This window comes from Pelecanus crispus, chromosome 6 (genome assembly GCF_030463565.1).
Source record: "Pelecanus crispus isolate bPelCri1 chromosome 6, bPelCri1.pri, whole genome shotgun sequence".
NCBI lineage: Eukaryota > Metazoa > Chordata > Aves > Pelecaniformes > Pelecanidae > Pelecanus > Pelecanus crispus.
Window position 1 is genome coordinate 19,366,103 of NC_134648.1, and position 22,841 is coordinate 19,388,943.

General features: G+C 41.4%; 1 protein-coding gene across 1 annotated transcript in view; it reads left to right on the forward strand.

Moving 5' to 3' along the window:
- Positions 1 to 5,520: 5,520 nt before the first annotated feature.
- Positions 5,521 to 22,841, forward strand: part of MOB2 (MOB kinase activator 2) — a 126,216-nt gene continuing 108,895 nt past the window's right edge. Inside the window, exon 1 of the mRNA XM_075712071.1 lies at positions 5,521 to 5,573. Within this exon, the coding sequence (XP_075568186.1) occupies positions 5,557 to 5,573 (17 nt within the window). The 5' untranslated portion in view covers positions 5,521 to 5,556. The remainder of the gene's footprint in view (positions 5,574 to 22,841) is intronic.

Consider the following 22,841-nt stretch of genomic DNA (forward strand, 5'->3'; position numbering starts at 1 on the left):
GGCTCCCAGTTACATGCAACACCTTTTGCTTGCAGGTAGTTTACAACCCAACCACACTGAGTGGACGTTCCTCTCCAAACCTAAAAATATATGTCCTGTTTCTCACCCTGTGCCCTTTTCTCCACCCTGACATAGGCAGTAGGCTAAGATACACTCAGGGAAGAGCTTATCAGCAAGGAAAAGCAGCACCAACCACAACAGAGCTGGTGTGTGTCTCTTGCTTCCCCTTTCTGATGGGCTGTTCAAATTGGCTAGTGCTAGTCAGGCAAAATGAGACCGTGGAGTTGGTTATAGCCTGTCCACAATGACGCAGTATTGCCAGCACTGGGACAAAAGGAAATCCACACTCATCCAGCTTACAGAGCTCTCTGAAACGCGTGGGTCAGCCCAGGTATACTGACCCCACGGGTGGCCATCAGCATTTGCTAAGCTTCTCAGCTGAAACTAAAACTCTCTTGGCTAGTATTCAATTCACTTTGGCATAATTTTTGTATTTCCTGCTTGGAAGAACAGTGAAATCCACCTGATTTTGAGCAATGAAGGTCTCTTGAGCATTTACACATCATCTCTCACAAGACGTTTGATGAAGAGGGAAACATTTCTTTCATTTTCCAGATGTGGAAGCTGAAGCATGAGGCAGGCCTTGCTCAGTAATACCTAATTAGTGAGAGAAAAAATAAAACCCAGTCATCACCAGTCTTGTGCTTTAACATCCACTCATAAATTGTCATCTAAAAGAGGAAATGCCTAATACTTCTATTCTTCTGTGACTGGGAGAGAGAGACAGAACTTTGTTCAGCATCCCTGGAAATGCAGACCCCCAAGGACAGATTTTTCAGCCCTCCTCCCTGAAGCTTCAGACCTCTCTTGGACATCTGAATACAAGCCATATTTCCCAGCTAGTTCAAGACCCAAAATGCCATTTCTTTCCCCCAAACTGGTCCTTAGCAGGATTGATTGTCTTGTTGCAAGACTATCTCTAAAACATCTTACTATTACTGGCAGCAATCAATATTTATAACCCCTCACAGTGTTTATTTATAAAAAAATCAAATGTTCCAACCAGGAAGAGATGCTGTTATTAATATCCAGCATGATTAATAATCACATTCGGAGTTGCAGGCAGGCCCACGCTGTCAGACTCATGCACTTTGCTTTTTCTAATGGCTCTGCAGGAATTTGAACCGTAATATGTTTCATGCACAGGGACAAAGACGTTTTGTCTCAGGGAAGGAGTATGTGGATGTTTTTGACTTAAAGAGCCAGTGCCACATTCAGAGCTTCACAAATACACCATTTTGATCCCAAGCCCATCAGTCTGCCATGTCTTCCCAGTGAGGCTGTATCTCCTCCGGTTGCTGAAGACCCAGATCTGAGCAGCAGATTTGCAGCTTGCTGAAAAATGTTACACCCCCTTCTGTGTCAGGGCAGCCATCACCTGCTCCGCTTCTCTGCCACCCACTGGAAATACCTCAGCCAGGCAAACGGGCTCACATCTCTCTGCATGCTGAGTCTTCTCAGCTGCCCAGGGTAAGATGAGCTCCACGGGAATGATATTGCCTCCAATCAAGAGAAGGAAAACTCATAGAGCCCTGAGCAATGCTTTCTTTTGTCCTTCACCAATTCCTTCAGTGGTACCACAGCCACTTAGGGACTGAGAAGATGGAACATGCAAAGCTGTCGTCAAGGTATCAGACATGAGGCCGCTCAGCCCCACACCAATATTAGGTGGTGAAAGAGGGACAGGTGTTTCTGACGCAATAAGCCAGTAAGGGAGCAAAGTTCATTCCCACTCCTTAGCGCTTGGCCATACAAGGTGATGTTTGCCCACCTGTGCGTTGCACTTTTCCTGCTGCGGGAGGTAATGACAATAAAATCAGAGGCAGTAAAGGGACAGAGTTGCAGAGAGACTGGTGCCTTGATTACTTCCTCATAGCCGCTTGTCCTCTGTGGCACTGCTTTATTATCAGACTGGCAAAGCAAGCCAACTGAAAAGCCAATACGAAAATCAGCCATATATGACAGATGTTGTCTGTGCTGCTATCGAACATCCTGTTTTGCACAAATCTGGTCATGAGAACCGTGGGAGGGAGAAATAAGGAAAGAAACCTTCAAGCTTGCTATTTCAAGGAAGCTCTCAGCCAGTGCTGAGTCAGTCTTGGTACTGTAGTATCTCTCTTCAGGGGTTATGGGACCTAGCAGAGCCCTCTGATAGACTGGGACAGCCCTCAGGTCCACGCTATCTTGTACGTTGGCTTTTATACTGAGCTCTGCAGAGCTTTACATGACTGCCAAATCCTTATGTGGGAGGTTTGTCTGCCCCAAATCCTGTGGTCTGGTCTGCATGGGATCCCCCCCAGCCTCCCATCAGTTCCTGAAAAGCTCCAGTGCTGCTGAGGGAAACGTGGGAACAAAACCACCCTGTGCCTGGAGGCTGGGAGGAGCAGGGTGTCCTTTTTGGGGGGTCCTCTTGTGCCAGCCAGGCCAGGGGATACAGGTGGCAGAACAAGGAGGAGAGGAGCGAGTGAACGCAGTATTCCTTGCAATGTGCCACAGGCTAAAAGCCTTACATTCCAGATCCCGCAAGCCCACGGAGCGCACCACAGCCTTTCTGCCCAGACTGTCTGGCAATAATCTTGCATTTTAAATCCTGTTAGACACAAGTAAGCTGCAGGACAGTAATCCAGGGAAGAGTCGGTGCAAAACCCTCCAACGTCAAGCATTATAAACCTCCCCGATCCTCTGTGCTTCCTACCACATCTGTATGCCAAGAACCGCCTCTTGTTAAGCACCTTATATGCATGTCCTACAGGGTCTCACAAGCCTGTTGCTCTGAACAAGGAGCGCCCTTTCTTTATAAATGTGCATGGGGCTTAGCACAAAAGAGCCCCAGGCCTGCCAGGCTTGCTATTGTCCAACAAATAATCACTGTGATGCATTTTTTAGAGGGTTTAGAAACGGAAGGGGAGTTGCAGGACAGCCACTGGAGACTGGTCTTGGGTTGGCACATCCTTTGCTCTTCAGAGCTGCTCACTGAGGGACCTGACTGAACAGGGATGAATGTGAAATCCTTGGTCTTCCAGAGGGACTTCTGGGGTTTCCAGTGGCTGAGAGGAGAAGGAAAAAAGCAGTAGGTGTAATGTCAATTTGACAATGGAAAAAAATTATAAAATAATCACCTTAGGTGAGATATAGATAAATGCCTTGTGCCATTGGAAAGTATGATACGAAAGATTAATGAAATAGATGTTTGTTGTCTGAGTTTCTTTTGCACCAGTAATTCTCCTAGTGCCAGTTGCTGTATATTTTCCTTGATACAATCAGGAGGGAAACAGCTAATCTGACATGACACACTCATTGTATCAGAAGCCATCTCAGCTTTAAAACGTGTGTCATATGACTAAACACCCTACTCCTGGTACAATGCACCCTACAGTAAAATTGCATGGAGCTCATCCTCAAAAACCCTGCCAAAAATGCTCCTAACAAAGGGCAACAAGAAAACATAATTCAAATGAGGGACATCTGTTCTCAAATGTTTGCAGATAATGGCTGGATCAAGTGTCTGCATAAAGGATAATTATTTTCTGCAGATGGTTTGATCTGGTATTTTAAACATTGTAAAAAATCCTCATCCCAGCCACTCAGTAAAGTATGTGGGGGTTTGCTGCAAGAGACCTCTTTTCTATCCTCTGCTACATTTTCTAAATGCAAAGATAACTAAAACTATAAACAATTAAAAGATAAAATGTAGGCATTAAAGAAAAATACTCAGTTTGAACACCGACAACATACGTTTTCAAGTTCTGGTCTTCCATTTCTTGTATTACACTGCTGGATACCCAAGTAATTCTCAGGGTGAAGTTTTGTTACAGGAGAATAGCAAAATAAAACAGTTATGTGTTGTGCAAAGGGATCCCCAGCAGATTTCAGAGGCAAGGTCAGTTCCAAAAATGACGGTGCAATACAGTTTTTAACACAAAATAATTCTACTGCCTTTCCCTCAAGACAGAGGGATACAAACCAGCCATGACCAAGACACACTTTTATTAAATCACCCCTGTGACACTCCCTTGCAATGCTTTACTAGCCCCAAGTTAACGCTACTCTGTTGAAACTGTCATCAGAGTCAGGCTGGAGACCGACTTAAGCTCCCTGAGCAAGTGGGGCCACAGGAGGGTGCCTCTGGGTTGAGGGGCCCTGGGGACCCCCACACCCACAGCACCAAAGGGCTGGGAGGGCCCTTGGTGCCCCTGGCATGGCAGGGCAGAGGAAGCAGGGCAGGGGAGGAGGATGATGGCTCAAACAGCCTCTGAAAGATGGTCCTTCCCTCAGAAAGCTGGTGACTGCAGGGAATCCCATGAAGTAACCATCACTCTCCCATAACAGAAATCGTTTTTAATTAATACACGTGCCCAAAGCATGCGATTACCCCCAGCAGATCTGCCTCTGTAAACATTTCCACCTAAGCAGGTGCTGCTGATCAGGGAAATCAGTAAAGAGGACATCGGTCCTGTCTCACACAGCCTTTGGAAATGCTGTGCCTCAATGATTTGCATGGAAAGGACTTCTCTTTAAAACAGTTGGGATCATTTACATCTCAAAGCTGTGTGGTGTCAGGCTGCCTGTGGGTAGGTATGTCCCTCTCTTTTTGTGGAGCTAGTAGTTGGCTAGTTCTTTTTGCAATTAGAGGAACTGAGGAAGGAGGGAATTTGAGTCAAAGAGGAGATTCTGGAGCACAAGGTGCAACCAGTAGTGGAAAGGACGATGCAGGTGAGGGAGGCAACCAGCCTGTGTCCCACGTTCAAGGCTCTGGGACTCTCTCAGGGTGCTGGAGGGGGTGAGAGGAACAGCAGGCTCTGTGCAGGAGCAGCTTGGGTCACTGCCTGGTGGCCCTATGAGACCTCCAGGCTTTCATCGCCCTCATGAATTAACACATTTTGTCTCGCACGCAGGGTGGTGTAACCACCCCAGCACTACCTTAGGGGACCTGACACGGAGCTCCACTCAGGGAGCCCACGGCATAGCAAGAACTAACCACTGAGGCCCAGTCCCAGATGGTGAAATCCCACCAGAGGGGGACGAGTAACGCTGGAGGGCCCTGGCCCTGGGACTAACAGCCCCCAGCCAGGAGGAAGCTCCTTGAGGGGCCCGGCTCCCCTCAGACTCGGAGGAACCCGGGCGCCCCAGTCCCCCTCAGGCCTGGAGAGCATTAACGGCCGCGCCCGAACTACATTTCCCAGCGTGCCCCGGGGGGGCGGTTGCGGGGGAAGGCGGGGGGCCGTTTCCGGGTTGGCGGCTGGCGGCCGCCAGCGCCGTGTGTTTACTTCCGGCCTCCCTAGTGCGCGAGTGTCAGGCTGAGGAGGGGACCCGGCGCAGCCTGGCGGCCGCCCCGCCCGCACCGCCCAGCCGGAGCCGGGCAGCGGGGGAGGGAGGGAGCGAGCGAGCGAGGGAGGAGCCCGGCCCCCGCGCCCGCAGCGGCGGCGGCCCCCATGAGCGGGCGGTGAGCGGGGAGTCGGCGGCCGCGGGAGCTTGCCGGCGCGGCGGGACCCAGCCATGGACTGGCTCATGGGGTGAGTGGGGCCCCCTCTTCCCCCGCGGGCCGGCAGCCGCCGGCGCGGCTCCCGCCTCGGCAGGCTTCCCCGCTCCCGGGCAGCCCGGAGCCGTTGGGGGAGCCGTTGGGGGCGCGAGGGCGAACCGTTGGGCGCGCGAGGGGCGCCTGCCGAGCGGGGAGGCGCCGGCCGCCCTGTCGGGTGCGGGGCGCCCCGCGGGCGGCGCAAATGACTAATCAGTTATTGGCGGTGGAGGTGACAAGCGGTGTGTTCACGTCCTGCGGTGACAGCCAGAGGAAGCGTTAGAGAAGGCGGCTGGACCACACAGAGGCGAGCTTCTCTGGGTGTAGCCGGCTGCGCTTGATGGGAGGAAGAGGTGCAGGGGAGCCCTTGCCTTGTCCCAAGCGGTCGCTCTCTGAAAAAGTAACTTTTCGTTTCTTTTTCTGGGGGGTATAGGAAGGCTAGGAGTTGCGGGTCTCCGTGCTTCCCACCAATACAGTGTGGGACTAATACCTCTGCGACAGAACATCCCTTTAAACCAAAAGGCTTGCCAAGGTTTAAATGGCTTTCTTTGGAGAGGAAGAAGAGACCTCGGCAGAGATTCAAATCAGAGCCACGCCAGGGGGCTTGGATAGCCTGGGATTAATAGTGCTAATTACGTAGAGACAGAATGTAAAAAGCACTTTGCAGCTGGTTTTAGGTCTGAAAACCTCAGTGCAGGAGAGGGAGATGCAGTTGATGGGAGTGACCTGATATGCTACCAGTATTCCAAGCAAGATAAACTCAGTTACTTCTTGCATGAATTGTGTTGGCGACCTGCACTCAGGTGAACTGTGGTTAATTATGCTTCAAAATCGCATGAGCAGTAGGTTTATGCTTTCAGCAAAACTAGTATTGCAGTGATAACTTGCTGCGCTTAGTTTCTTCTTTACAGTAGTTTGATCTGGTTCCTGAATGTGACTTTACCATCTAGGTTGCCTCCTTTTTTAATGCGATGTGCCTAAAATACAAAATAAACTATTTTGTCGCAGGTGCTAGATGTGGTGTATTAGAAAGATTACTCGTGTGTGTGTGTTGCCTTTTGTCTGCAGCTGAACTGTTTGCTGGTGAAAGTATGGCACTTGTTACTTATCTTCAAACTAGATGTGGCTGACTCTTGAGCCAGTTGCCAATACCAGTTATGTTTTACTGTACGTTTGACCCCTCAGTCTGATGGAGTGAATGCTGAACGTCTGTGGGGTAGATATTGATGGCTGGGTTTTCCTCCAGCAGGCTGAGCAATGGAAATGCAGCGTTTGTGGCATGTGAAGGGGTCTATGTGCTGTGTACTGCAACATTTGTGTCTTGTAAGTCAGAGGGCTGCGCTCTTATTATTACATGGTCTTAGTGAAAATATAAATGACAAGCTTGTTTTGATTTGTTTCATAATAACTGCAAAGCACAGGTGGTCTGTTATATTTACTTTATAGCAGTAAAAGCTGAAGTGTTGAAGTGCCACTGTAATTACAAAAAAAGTCAAACCCAGGACTTTTGAGTCATCTAAATGTCTTGCATAAGCCTCACTTAAGCTGTTGCACTTATTTTGTGTGAATTATGTTGCAAAGCAGAAAAGAATCAAGGTTTAGTTTAGCCAAGCTATCAGTATGTTAAAATGATGGTTTTCTTACAAAAAATATTTTGGGTTTTTTGAAGTTGCTGTGAAAAAATTGGCATTTGTTCTGTACTTTTTTACCCGGGGTGGGTGGATCCGTCCATGTGTGGAAAAAGACTTGCCTGTTTTCCCTATTGTAATGGGAATGGATCCTGAGTCATTTGTGTGTTACTTGCTTGTTCTCAGCTATTTCCTGATACGTTTCTTGCCTGACCAAACCCAGTATTGTCCCACTGATGCTCTTACTGTTTTCTCCTTTAAAACTTCGTTCTGTTTTTGTGAATTTTGGGGAGGGTTATGGCAGGAAGGGAGAGCACAGATGTTTTGAAGGGGGAAGGGGTAGAAGGCCTGAGGGACCCTTTCTATTCTGTTCAGGTTATGGCTGCTGTTAGCAACTATGTGTACAAATGAAAACATCCTTCTTGCTTTTTGTTGAGAAAGAAACTGAGGACATTTGTCTGCCAGGGCAGAAGTTTGGGTAATGTCACTTGCTCAGCCTTTCTTCCAGTGAAAACTTCAGCTGTTTGGGTCTTGTGTGTGAGAAGGGAAGGGCTGCAGAAAAACCTGCAGAAATAGTATGAAAACAGGTCACTCCCAGTAACCCATCAGTTTGTGTCAATGTCTTATTGTGCCTCTGGAGAGCAAATTGTGTTGGTCTGCTTCTTGGTGTTGTCACTCTTTCCCGAATGAGTGTCACCACTAATAAAAGTACTGTGATCTTTCCTATTCCTAACTGCTTTGGTAACATGCTGGTTTGCAGTTACAGTTTTCCATGTGCTTGCTGACAAGAACTCTTCTTGTATGTCTCATGTTATTGGTTGTGCTTTCTTAATGTTTTGGTATGAGAAACACCCTCTGTGTTTTAACTCTGTATTCCTGAGAAATTAACCTTCAAGTGCAAAAGTATTAAATTAGGCAGCAGTTACAGTTGCTTCTGTTCTCGATCTCTACCCTTCAAGCTCGTGTCACATTTATCCAATAGACGATTTAGTGAGATCTGCTTTATGCCTTGCTGGTCCTCCCCTTCACTTGTGGTCTCTTGGAAAGTGGGGGAAGGGTAAGTTCTAGTCATACTACAAAGGGCAGCAGCCCAAGTGTCTCTGATCACCTCAGAGTGCTTAATATACAAGAAATGGAAGCTGAAGCTTATAAACAATAGTGAATTTATTACGGATTAACAAACAGCTATAGGCTTATGTGGTGGTCATGCAGCAAAACTTCTCTGGGTGCTGCCTTCTGTTCAGTCAAAGTGCTTCAAAATCCAGTCAAGTCCTAGGGAAGAAAGCTGAAAAAATGAGCTGCCGGCATGTTACAGTGCTCAGTTTAGCACCAAAATAAACCCAAAGTCTTTTCTATGGTTGGTTGATATTTTATATAAGGAAGGTTGCCCTTCTACTGAACATAGCCTTAATACTGATATTGGTGAAAGACTCTGGTTTCTTCAGTGCCTTCTCTCCATTAAAAAAAACCCCAAACAAAAACCAAACCATTTTGAACTTTTTTGTTGTATATAGGATATATTTTCTGTGCATTTTTGACTAGAGATGAGTGCTGCTTAACTGCTTTGCTCACCAACATCTGACAGAGATCTACATTATTCTGTTTGGAAGAGATTCCAAACTTTTGTGTTACAAATAGCATTGATCTGCTCTTGAAGTTCAAGGTAGCAACAAAGACAGGCATTGTTCCTTCAGTTATGAAACTTGCTTTTTAATTTGTTTTAAAATTCATAATAAAAAAGGATTAAAATATATTAATGGTATGGTAAACCTGACATGGTGTCAGTTATTTTTAATCTTCAGCTGTGATGTCTGATGCTGTAGCACATATTTTCCTAGTAGAGGAGGATTGTGAACTGTTATGTAAAAAGGGGAGAGAGAAACAAACTGTTTTACCAACAATTACCTGTTAAACACAAAACATAATTTGGGGCTACATCTGTACTATAGATTTCATAGTTTAGCACGTTAATAGACTATGCTGATTGAAACTTAGAAAACTGCAACAGTTTAACATAGTTGTGATGGCAGAACACCTCTGTAGATGCATCTTAAACTGGGAAGAAAACCTACCTCTGCAGAAATGAGCTGGAGAGCTTTGTATAGGCTACTTGAAAAGCCTTCAGCATGTAGACCAGCCCTATAAAGAAGGGACTCTTAGTGAAGGAAATGGGGGGGGGGGGACGACTTTAATTTTTTTCCTTTGCAATAAAGCCTCTCTTTCCATCAATTAATGTCATTCCCTCTCGACTTACTTTAATGTCTCAGAGCACAAGAAAAACTGCATCCTCTAGAAGTCAAATGCTACTTCTCAACTCTTCAATGATTATTTTCTGTTGAATCTGTATCAATATTTTCTCTGCATCAGAGGACTGTGTTATTCCAGGATCAGTGTAAGCATCTCTTGTACTTGTGAGCTGCAGTGTCCACTCCTTTCACGGGCACTTCTGGTACCAGTAAAATGTCAGGGCTCTCATCCATGTGGCTTGGTTTCACTGTACTAAGGACTGTTTTTCCAAGGAGCAGCTCATAGCAGCTTGTTAAAAATAAAATTTTAGATGCAAAACTTATGTTGTGTAATAAAACTTTTTTCTTCTGGACAGCAGGGTGTCTAGCTGTTGCAGGGGGGACTTGTGACAGTAAGAAATAAGTTATGGGAGCATGCTAACTTTACACAAGTGTATTATCTCTGCCTTTCTGTGCCTTATGGTGACTTGACAAAGATTCACAGCTCCTTCTCCCAGACTTAGAGTGTAAGTGGAGTAAAAGAAAAGGGGCTGCATGCAATAGGGAATCCTCCTGTCTTTAGTTTTTAAGCTGTAGGTCCTGCTATCCATACTGTCATACCATCCATTGCTCAGTTACCTGTTCTTTCCTATGTTGCCCTTGCGACATGGAAGGGAGGGCCTAGAAGTGATTGAAGGCTGTCTTTTTCTCATATCCCACATCTTCAGCTTTGAGGACAGTTAGAAAAGCAACGGCCTAGAAAGATCAGGAAAATACAGATGGCAGAAGAAAGAAGCAAACTCCTGATCAGAATATTTGTGCCTGAAGACAGCACAGAGAGGTTCAGCCTACTCGGGTGCTCTGTGATCTGCAAGATAGAGCACGTGGCTACAGCTGTAAACTGAAGAATGTCTAATCCAATGTAAAAGCCTTCACACGTACAAGTTTTATTTTGTAATGTCAATTAATCCATTATAAACACCACATATATATGCTGTCTTGCATAGTCTTCATCTGACCAGGATAGGTACCTGGAAAGTATGTTGTATGTAACTATGCAAATTCAATCTTTCTGAGTATATGCTATACTGATGATTTTTAACAAACAGTGCAAGAGGACTTCTTTAGGGTCTGCACACTGCTAGATTTGTCTAGTACAGAAGGCCTGTGTGTCATGCATTTATTTTATTTAGCTATAACTGTTGGGGGCTTAAAGCTAGCAGTTTTTCCACTTGTTTTGGATACAGGATTTTACCATATTATCCCAGCGGTGATTTTGAAGGCTAGAAGAAAAGTAACACATACTGCTGTTTTGTCGTCTTCCATTCTGCATTTATGGAAGTGTCTTTAAGAAATTTCCTCGTAAGGCCTTAAGACAGTATCCAGTTCAAGATATACTATGGTGAAATATGAGTAATATTGTTATGCAGCGAAGTCCTAGCCTTGAGCTAGAACAGCTAAGGACTAGATGAGAAAAAAGCATACTAGTGTTCTAGTTCCGAGTCAGTAAAAATCCAGTATGCTAATTTTTCAGCTGTTAGACTAATCTTTGTTGCTTTTGAACGGGTTGCATTATTATAGAATCATAGAATATCTCAAGTTGGAAGGGATCCATAAGGATCATCAAGTTCATTAATCATAAGGAATGCATCTTGTAGTGGGAACAGTGAGAAATCATGCAGCATACTTAGCTGTCGGCTTGACTGGTGCATAATGCAGTTGAACCAGATGAAAAGTGCTGTCTTTGCCTAGCAGACTTTTATATAAAAAGGTAGCTAATGATTTTTATTCTAGGTACTGTTGGAAGCTTCCTAATTATAGCAAATATTTCTTTAAAAAGGAAGAATGCTGGAAGTTCTTCAGCTGCTGTAACCGTAAGGAATGCTTTCCCCTTTCTTCCCTTCAGTCATCTTCAGTGAAGAATGTCTCCTGTCTTTGTAAGTCAGTCTTCCCCCTAGAAACTCTGTTGCAACCTCTCACCTTTCACAGCTTGCATGGTGTGTGTATTGGTTCTGTTTTTTTAACTGACCTCGCAACAGGTGTTTCCCTTGCATTACATTCCCTGCAAATTCTTGGCTTCACAGACCATTTTCACTACTTTGAGGGAGCTGAAAATAATGTGGAGCCAGTAAACCAGACCTGACCAGTCCCATTGGGCAGGGAAATATTCGCATGTTCCTTATTTACTTCTATGTATAGGTGTAACATTACCTATGGGGTCCCAGGTTGTTCTCCCCAGGTCTGTCCATGAGCCACTACCACTCAGTTCACTGCTTACTTATGAGACTTCAATGTTATTTCATACACTCATCAGACATACGCAGTACCTCTGCTAAACCAGAAGTTAGCTGTGAAAACAACTAGTATAACATAGTCCACAGGTAAAAGAATATCTCCTTTAAATATTAACTTGTAATATTCATTAGTATAGTAGTGGAAGGGTGCTGTTGGTTTGAAATGTGAGTTTCCAGGCCTATCATAGTTCTAGAAAAGGAGTCAGGACTGGATGAGAGCAATTTAAACTTTTCAGGCATCTTGTTCCCTTATGTGTCTCTGGTTCTGAAAGTGTTTGGTTATGTTACTGAGATTGTTATAGCTTTTCTACTGTAATGCAAAACAAATAAAAAATAACTGCAGAGCCTTGCCCCCTGAAGTGTCCTGGTATAGTCAATTATTGATTTCTTGGAGAAAATGCCAAATAAATCCTGCATTTTGAAACCTGTGCTACTTTAGCAAACCACAGAATTTGTATCAGTTAGGCAGTTACTTTCCTCTGGTCAGTACAATGCATGTGAATACTGGTTTGTTCTTATGAGAGCATTGTTTTTCCAACAAGGATTTTATTGAGGGACAAGAAGAGTAGATCAATGTCAAGGTCTCTACAGTAAAATGAACTACTACTTTCCTTAGAAAAAGAGTTGAGCATTCTAAAAGCGTAGCGATACTCCTTCCTTGCGTGTCTCTGCATGTTAACCTCTTCTCCTTTGTGCTAGCATCAGTATTCAGGAAGGCTGATAGGTTAAGATGTTCATCTGTCTGAAAACTCTTTTTTTTTTTTTTTTTTTCCCTTTTTTCCTTTCCTAAGGTTAGTTTTCAACTAAATGAGTTCCTGCAGCCTGTTTGCGTAGCTACACGAATAATGTTAATAGCATTATGGAGCTGGTGAGAACATAAAGCTTAGGGAACACTTTTTGGGGGCAGCAAGGACTTAAATCAATTGAATGTAATCATGTAGTAATGTAATTATTAGTTCTAATTACTCTGCAAATAATTAGCAATTTTCTGATGATATTTCCTTTGGCTTAAACTGGAAGAACTGCAGAATATATAAAAATAGGAGATACTATGACTACACTGGTGCCTTGGAGCAGGTAATGGCCTCAGCACTGTCAAGAGTTGCTGTCCTACTGTGTTACATACAGTTTATGGCTAAACTATAAATATACTCCTAGTGAACTGGATATTTATGGATAACTCGGAATTTATAATTTGCTCTAAATTAGGTTTCATCTACCTGAGAAAAGTGCTGGCTCTGTCGTGTGAATGTGAAGGTAGGTAGTATTTTGGATGACTGGCTGAATCCAGCAGTCTGCTTCAAGAGTTTTCACTCTTGAAAGTGAAAAACTCTTCACACATGATGGCCTACATAGCTTTGCCATATTTCACTGGCAGTTTCCATCTGTCACATCTACTGGATGTGGGCCCAGAGCAAGCATACTTGAAAGAGTAAAATTAATAAGAGACTGCAATTTTTACATAGCTGTTTATACAAGTTTGAACTTGGTGTTGTCAGATCTGCATATTCTGCAATCATTGCTGACCTATTAAAACAACTTTACTGTGTCTCTCTGCTAGTGGAATGCTATTGAAGTAATCTGGTGCATCATTTTTAACCCATGTTTAGCCTTCTACAATTAGTGATAAGGTTGTGAAACTTACTTGCTAGGTTCAGTTTCTAAATGCCCTCCTTAGCAATTTTTCCACCCATCTTATGCAATAATAAAAAAAAAATTGACTGCGTCCTTTACTGTACCAAGCTTTATAATGAACAAATGTGATTTTTAAAAAAAATTTATTTTTGCATTAGTGTTGTTTATAATATTACTAGAGACTGTTATATCAGTGAGACTACTTAAGGAAGAATTGTTCTTCATAACTTGGTTCCAGCACTTCAAACAGTTGCACTCTAGGAGCTTCCCTGCTATTGAGATAGTGTGCAATAATTTTAAATAATTTAATTTTGGAGTTAGATTGAGTATAACTGTAAAAGGCTGAACAGCAATACTATAATTTGGAGGGGAAAAAATGGCAGTTTTTTCTGAAGTTAGTTTCTTTTTATTCTGCCAGCCAGGAGAAACTGGTCAGGGTGCAAGTTCTTCACACAATCCATGAAGCTCTATTTCTGTCTGTGGAAAAAGAGCATTGAACACACATTAAAAAAAAATTGAAATCAGAATTTAGATACAATTTTCAAGGCCCTGAAGAATGTCAGAAATTAAACTGGAATCAAGACAGGAATGACTGTCATATCAAATTCCTTCTTACTCGGAATATTCAGAGAGTAAATCCATTAAGCTAGAATGTAAGCACACAGAAAACTATTTTTAACAAGCATCTTATGGGCTTTGGTGTTAGGGCAAAGTCAAAATGATCCAGGTCCTGTAACTCAAGCTCTTCAGAATATATCTGCATGCTTTTTTTTTTTTTTTTTTTCCCTTCATGGTTCAGGTTAGAAGGGTGTTCATTGAATATTTTTATCATAAGTGTTCAGTGACTGGATCACTACTGTCCCTTCTCTGCACTGAAATGTGTAAATAGTTGGGACTTTTACGTGAGAAGCTTCCTAGTATTCATACATAAAGCACAGAATTTGTGTGAAACAGGTTGCATAGAGGTGACCTTGAGACTGAGGGGTTTTTTTTTTTTTAAACTGCTTCATTTTACAACCTTAATGTTCTTTCGGTCTAGAATTTCCTAATTTAGAGAACTTCTTTGGTGGTTCATAAAACAGCAGGGAGTCGTTCAGGAGAGGCTTTGTTCCATACAGTGTATCTTGACAGGTTATGCAAAACTGGATAGAGGTGTTTTTTTTACAACTAGGTGTTTTGTGTCTACTTCATGGATGGGCTCAGGTTACAGAGTTAACCCTGTGGTTTCAAGTTTGTGTCAGGTGTGATAAATGATAAATAGCTTGCTTTTCAGTCAGTCTTCTCTCTGATGATATCCAGGTGTTACTGTAACTCCAGTCTGTAACCTTCATGATTGTCATATCAAATAAAGTGTTAGTGTGTGACTGCTTTCCATCAGATATAAAAGGGACTGAGTTGTAGTGAGGGCTAATAACTTTTATTAGATGAACAGATGTGCTTGGGGAAGAAAGAAAAAGCTTCTGGGGGTACTGGTATCTCTTGTTTATGTTAATAGACTGTCTTGAACAAAACCATGTTAGTACTACAGCTCCATGTCAGGTGGATAAATCTCACCTGCTGATTTAGCAGGGGGCTGGTACCTTTTTAAGGAGCTGACCAGCCTACAATCAAAAAGCCACAGGTGGGCACTGGTCTTGCTCTTTAAGGTTATCTAAATCTCTTCTAGAAAAGGAGAGATATTAGAAATGGAAGTATTGGCTGGTTCTGGTCTAGGGTATCCAGATCCTCAGATATACCTAATCCCCTCCAATGTCATCTTTTCTTTCGTTCTGTGAGCCAGCCTTTCTTGGTTCATTTGTAATTTCTGTTTGGGGTGCATATGGTAACCTGCAGTTCTGACATATTTATGGGTCTTGTCTGTGTCTTCTTTTTGTTGTAGCCAGATAGTGCAGTTTTTTTTAATTACCTGATCTTTGAGGAAGAAATAGCGAAGGGGATACTTCAGCCTAATGACTATAGCTGTGGTTTTTTGTTCAGTTCTAGTCTTAATCTTGTAAAGTAGAAGGTCTGTTGGATGCCCCTCTGCTGCTTGATTTTTCAGGCGTTAAGGAGTACTGTTTCTTCTGCACAGTATTCCTGGACGGGCATCTAACAGTAGTTGTTATTACTGTGTCCCTTCCATTTGATTATTGTGGTGCCGTTGGTTTGAAGACTAGCCTGAAATGTCAGGTTTTTTCAGATGTATTTATTAGTGTTTCTTATTGGGCATATGATAGGCTTTTACCATGTGGTCTGGCATAGCACAGGTTTTAGCTTTGAGTTACGGGTGCTATTCAAAATGCTGAATTTGGTGATTTGTGTTCTTATAACCCCAGAGTGTCTGTAATGAGGTTGTCTCTCTTGCCCCACCCTGCCGAATATGAAGGTACTGGCTCAAGTCACTTGAGCTTGTTGAGGCTTGAGCTGGTGGAGTAAAGTGCTATGAAAACACATCTGTGAAAGGGGAGATCCTGTGTTAATGCTTGTAATGCACAGCTAGGTATTTAGCTGCAAGTTATAGGCAGTGTGGTTGGTTCACTTTTTAAGGGGTGGCCTTCCTCTTTTCACAAAGTGAACATAAGGTGGTGTTTTTTGGTTGTTTTTTTTTTTTTTTTAAAGTGTTTATAAGTGTTTTCCAGGCTTGTTTCAGGCAGGATGTGCACAGTCATCCTCTGAAATGTAGGCAGCTGTTGCTGTATGTGGTATAACTTTCGAGGTGGGCAAAATATTATTTACATGTAGACAGACTTGCATTTTCTCATTATTGTTAATAGAATCAATGCTTTTGTTTAAATCAAGTTCATCTTGGTTTTAGGTAGAGTGAAAACTTACTAGGTTGACTGGTTGGGAATACTTGAAATTAGTCATCTTGTTAATGGAGAAATATTTTCTGCAGTTCATGAAATACATGCAGTATAATTATCCACTACCTTGCAAGACAAAGATCACTTGCTGGTTTGTTTTTTTCAGTAGAAATGTATGTAGTCCTTTTTCTAAGTAGGTAAAATAAGAAATATACTTGCTTAGTAATCTATTAAATTCCCATGTTTAAACATTTTATTTTGAAAAATGGGCACTCTCTTATTTTCTAGTTAGCAAGAATTTCTTGAGAAGGAAGTAACTTTATAATAAAGACAGACTCATTGCAGTACATTGGTTCTACTTGTTTAGGGTGTGTCGGCTATCCGCAGTATTTCTGAGCCAAGCCAAAAATGTAAAATAAAAGGGTGTTAAATATTTCTGTGGGCATCACAAATTAAGCTAACGTGAAGGTTGCTTAACTTCTGTATGACAACTTCTATGAAGGTTTTAATGTGTTTTAACAGACACAATTCAAATTCACTCTTAACTTGATTTGACTTCCTGTGTAGAAAAGCATTCTTGCAGTGACAAACAGTAAAAAAAAAAAAAAGAAAAATTGTTTTGGAAACAAACCTGAGAGTGCATTAGAGATATCACCAGGCTGATAGTCCCCAGTGTTAAGAACAGCCATTGCTGTTAAGAGTAAGCAGATAGAATTTGAGCCAAGAGGAGGCAAATATAGGAAGAAGGAAGGTGCTTATACATGTAATAAAACTTTGCTAGCACATACACCATCATTTTCCCGTCTGGGTATAATAAAGGAATAATAGTTATTTTCAATTATTACTAAGACCTTGATATTTTTATAAAATACTGCACACAATAGTATCTTACGTAGAATCACTGTTTGTAATTGAATTGTAGCTATCAAAACAAATGCACAAAGAACTTGGGGGAATTCTAGTATATGCCTGACCTAAAGGAGTAGTTTATCGTTTGTCCAGATAAATGTCTGCATCCGGACTCATCACGTGCATATTTTGCAAGATGCCTGCAACATGCTGCCCATGTATCACAGTATGCTGTCTGTGTTGCTGTCTGTTGTGCCTCCAGTTGCCTATGGCTGTGAACATTACTGCCTCTCCTTTCATCCCTAGGCCAATAGTTCTTGTCCCGTTGTCTGTATATAATATTTTCTTCTACTTGTGGACTTAGCACACTTTTATTATAAGGTGTGGATGTGGTTTATTTGGGTCTGTGACTTTACAGACAAAGGTTCTAGTCCTAGTTATGCTAAAAATCAGTGTATGTGGTTTGATGGTATCGCAAGTGAGGCTAATAGATAATACTGATCAGTCTCAAGGGCTAACATGGAGAAACACTGATGTCTTCTGAATGATGTGAGATTTGAACTTGAGGGCACGTAACTACCAAATCAGTGTCCCTTTGTGGACTACACAGTACCTGAGAGGGACAGAACCTTTGCTTTCTGGAGGGCTTGACTTGATAGGGCAACGGAAAAGGAAATAGGATTGGGCTGAAATGCACAGCTTTGCAAAATCGTGTCCTCTGCCATTTCCTTTGAAACTAGAGTTTCAGGTAACTGCTCCATGTTTGGTTCTCTTAATATGTCAATCAAGTACTCTAGAAGTCAAACTAGACATCTGTTAAATGAGCTATGAAAAAGTCCATGAAGCTTGGGAGGAGGTCAGAGGATGTTGTAATGGGGGAGCCAGACTGCATGTGCAAACCAAATCCACCCAGAGCTTTTTGTTCCTAGCAAAGTGAAACATGAAGATGTACTTCTTTTTTCCTATTAATCTTAATTCTGTGATCCACTATCCTAAATCTTATACTTTTTTAAAAAGGCACACAAAGTTTTACTAGCTAGATGGAGGGAGAGTTAATTTCACCTGTTTAGTATTGCTGACCAAACAATCATAGAATCATTTAGGTTGGAAAAGACCTTTAAGATCATCCAGTCCAACCATTAACCTACACTACCAAGTCTACTCTAAGCCAATCAAGGGTAGACTAGACTAAACCATGTTCCAGGGTGCCACATCTACCCGTTTTTTGAACACTTCCAGGGATGGGGACTCCACCACCTCTCTGGGCAGCCTGTTCCAATTCTTGACCACCCTTTCCGTAAAGAAATTTTTCCTAATATCCAATCTAAACCTCCCCTGGTGCAGCTTAAGCCCATTTCCTCTCGTCCTATCACTAACTACTTGGGAGAAGAGACCAATACCCACCTCACTACAACCTCCTTTCAGGTAGTTGTAGAGAGCAGTAAGGTCTCCCCTCAGCCTCCTCTTCTCTAGGCTAAACAACCCCAGTTCCAATTAGATCTGGTCTGTATTAGCTAACATGAGGGATAATGCATCCTAGCTTTGGTATGTTTTGGATGAAAAATATCGCATCATTAGGAAAGGATGTTGCCAAGATGAAGTTTCTCAAAGAGTCTAACTGCAATTGACTGTCCCCTTATCCTTTTGCTAATATATGGCCCAGTATATGGACTTTTTACATCTGAAAAAAATGGAGGCAGGACCAAACAGCTGTGGGAACAACTAATCCAAATTGGATCCATGTTCCCACTGAATGTAATAATGTGGCTGCTTACAGGAACTATCCCTGTGGTTTGTTTCCCTAAGATCCCTGGAGACTAGTGATGTGGGTGGGGTGTACAGGACATGAAGTAAAAATATTGTGAGATAAACCTGTCCAAAAAGGAGTCTAATCTCGAAGGAAGACAATGGTTATCATATAGCCACAGGCTACTCATTAACTCAGGGTTGCTAAAACAAATATTATTCTAAAGTAACAGCCAGCTACTAACATGAAACTGTTACTTTTTAATCTCATTTTGGATTTGCTTCTTTGTGCCAATTTTTTGGAGTTTAGTAGTAAAATGACAATGTGAGTATCACAGCAGGCACTGTCTCAGACCTCCAAAGAAAGAATGAATTCTCCAATATGCTCTTGTTACAAAATCAAATCCAGAAGAACTTCAGATTAACTAGGTTTCAATAAATATTTGTTCTGCTTCATCATGTGGAAAAGCAACAGCAACTTCAAAAATGGGGGGAGAATAAAGCAAAAGTGAGTTTAAAGACAATTGACTTGCCAGCATGCTTTTACGATAAAGAACAATTTTGGTGTCTTGCAAAACAGTACAAGTTGGAATACTAATAAATAGGAAGAATTTTTGTATACAGCCCATAGTTGAGCTATGGGGTTTAAATTGTATGAATCACTAAGGTAAATAATACAGTTCTGTAAAGATTAACCACATTAGCAAGAGTACTAACTAGGATAATACTGGTTTTCAGTCCACGCATCAAAGCCGAGCAGTCAGAGCCAGGAAGAAATTTCTCTTGGGATATGGTGTTGGGCAATTAGCTGCATTTCCAGAGATTTATGGAGTTGTCTGAATTGCTTCAGTGTTGGCCATTGTCAGAAATGGAATATTGGGCTTGGTAGGCTGTTGTTTTGCATTATGCATGGTCCTGTGATGTGGAGGTAGATATCCAGCACATATTTACATAACAGCATGGTAAGCTTAATCTTTTCTTCTGTTTGCAAATATGTCCTCTTTCAATGTACAGGAAGTTGGAATACTTCCTAAAAATCTGATTGTTATAGAGGGACAAAAATATAACTCCCTTCTAAAATAACTTTTGTCATACTCATTTCCAATATCTGCTGCTTTTTACAAAAGTACTAAATGTATTAGTTGGTGATTTGATTTTAAGTGTGGAAAACTAAGTTGTACTAATGGAATGCTTTTCCTCCTGATTTTTAAGTCAAGGCTATTTGTGCATTTGTACCTCTGTGATGTGTCTTACAGAAAGATTAAGAAATTGATATTTCTTCCTTGTTTTAAATTAATACATTTTGGGCTAAGGTCAACTTTTTCAGATTTATTATTCATGAATTCAGCTGTCTTGTTAGCATATTTCATTCTTGCATTTGTTCAGAGGCCCTGAATTACAGCACCTAAGTTACTAAGGATGACAAAGTTACTCTCTTTCTGGTATTTACTGTTCCCTATTGTTGAAATGTTACCTTTGGGATGGTGACTGTCATTAGACATATGTTAATCCTTCTAGTAACTCTTAATGATATTGATAATGCAATGATAATGAGGAAAAAATACAAAATTGGTTCTTGGGGGAGAAGATTTGAAGTTTCATGGATTTAACAGTACCCCAGGATGTTAATATTGAATTGTGGTGGTGCTCTTCCTTTATTAGTAGTTTTCTAGATGTGAAATGCACCAGGTTTTTTCTTCCTTCCCCAGAAAGAAGTAAGAATTAAGATGGATTCTATTTTAACACCAGCAAGAATAGAATATAAATTTGGAAACAAGACCACTTGGTTTTATATATGAATTGTATTATTGATCTACTGTTGTTTTTCTAATTTGTACTTGCTTGTTTTTTTGTTACAGCTCTTTCTCAAAAACAGATATCTACTTGGATCAGGGATGTGTTTTCAGAGATGCCAGATGGTACATTGGCCTTGGTCGTCTTGAATCTGCAGTGCTTCCTGAACAGTTTAAATACTTAAAACTTGCATTACTCCTCTTGGCTATTCTGAGCTGAAGCTTCTGAAGTTTTCATAAACTTTTGTCACAATCTGAAGGGTTAGTTTCAGTCTATGGTAACTTTTTGTGACTTTAAAAAAAAAAAATCAAACACAACAAACAACCAATTCCAATATAATGTTAATGCTTAAGCACAGTTTGCTAATTATAATCCTTCAGGAGGAATTAGCATCTGGAAATATGAAACAAAAAGATCATGGATTGACAGTGCTTTCCCTAAATGTAATTTAGCTAAAGTGAATTTTCTCTCCCCCAAAATACTAATGGTGAGGATCCTTGGTAAGAAAGAATAATGATTACTTTTTTTGTCTCATTATGTAGTGCTTTACTTGTTGGTATTTTTGGTTTTGGGTGTTTTTTGCATACGTACAAGAGAGATCTAAGCATGTGATCTAAATACACTTCATATTTTTAAAATTTTACAGTTAGTAACATGCTAGCTTAATAATCCTAGCTTTATTTTATTTATGTAGTATAAATACAGGGGAAAAGTCTTGATTAGGAGACATATAAATAGTATCTAAGTATGTCAATGAAGAAAATATGATTCTGTTGAGTACTGCAAGGAGTAATATATAACCAAGCCAGTTCAAACAGCTGATCAGCTGAATGCTACCTCTAATTTGTTCATATCATGCTGAGAGTAAATCAGGTTTATGTAGTGACTGGAAATGACCTTTTTATATTCCTTGGAACTGTTTTCACTTTAGGCTTTTGAAAACCCACTGGTCTTCCCTGGCTTTGTTCTTTAGTAGGTTTTAAATCAAATTGTTACAAAACCATTTTGTACACATTATTGTCCATGTAGATTTTATGAGAATTTGCATTGGTTTAGCTAACTCAGTTCAAAAGATAACTGAAGTATGACAGCATCCAACATTTGAGTCTTGTACCTCAGCTCTTCCCGGTGAGACTCCATTTCCTTAAAAATATAGCAGAACTTGACTCATTCAGGTATTACAATCTCCAAAATCTCTTGGAAAAGATTAAGTGCTTTATCATCTAACGGATGACCTCATCATATGCCAAGGGAGTAAATGAGGCTGTAGCAGCTCTTATGAGCCTTTATTATGAAAAGTTGTGCAGATTTTATAAATGCTGTGTCTCCTTCATACTTTTTCCTCTAGAAGGTATACCTTTTACCAAAACAAGTCAATGAAGAAGTTACTGATAAATTCTTTGGATACCTTTTAAAATAGTTCGCATATGGTAGTGGAAGGGAAACAAAAGTTAAAAATACAGTACCTGCTTCCTCAGATGCACTGTGGCAGCAACATGTTTATAACCTCCATGATAGACTTCAGTACAATACATTTTGTCAAAAGAAAAGCTATCTGGATTTTTAGCATGGCTGTGTCAAAGCAGGAAATTGCCTTTTTATAGGGGAGAACTATTGCTTTCTATTGCTCCAATTTCTCCCTCCAGTAAGTTTACTGAGGACAGCATTTTTCTTGCTACACCTTGCAATATTAAAAAAACAGAGCTGATGTATGCATGAAGTAGGAATGTTTCTGAAGACTGATTTTCTTAAAAAAAGCCAAGTAATGACATTGGTGTTTTATGTTGATCCATGTTAGACTACGGCTGTGAGTGTTCTCAGTGTTTTGGGTGCTGCAGTAAATAAATTTGTGTTCAAAAATTGGAGTGATTGTCCATATGCTACAGTATCCTCTGCTTGCTTTAATTCTCATTACTGTACCTATAAGGGAGATATTTTTACCCAGTATCTAACAAGTGAATACAAATTTCTTCTGTGTGTGTCACTGTTATAGCTGCTTTGTGATAGCTTGATAGTATGAGAATAAAAGAAAGCTAGGGACCCTATTGAGAATGTAGAGAGGGATTAACAGAGCCTTGTAGCTATGGAGTTAAGCTGGGCTTCTGTTTTCACTGCCAATGACATCCTTGATTTATGCATACTGGGGATGTTTTTAAACACAGAAGCAATAGGAAATAAGACAGTTTGCTTCTAGCCTGTGTTTCCTGCAGGGCTTCTTGGCTTTGCCTTCTGCTTAGACAACAGCATTCAGAGCATAATCTCATTGTTCCGTCCTCTTATTGCTGTTTATTTGTTTTGCTGGTTATGTAAAG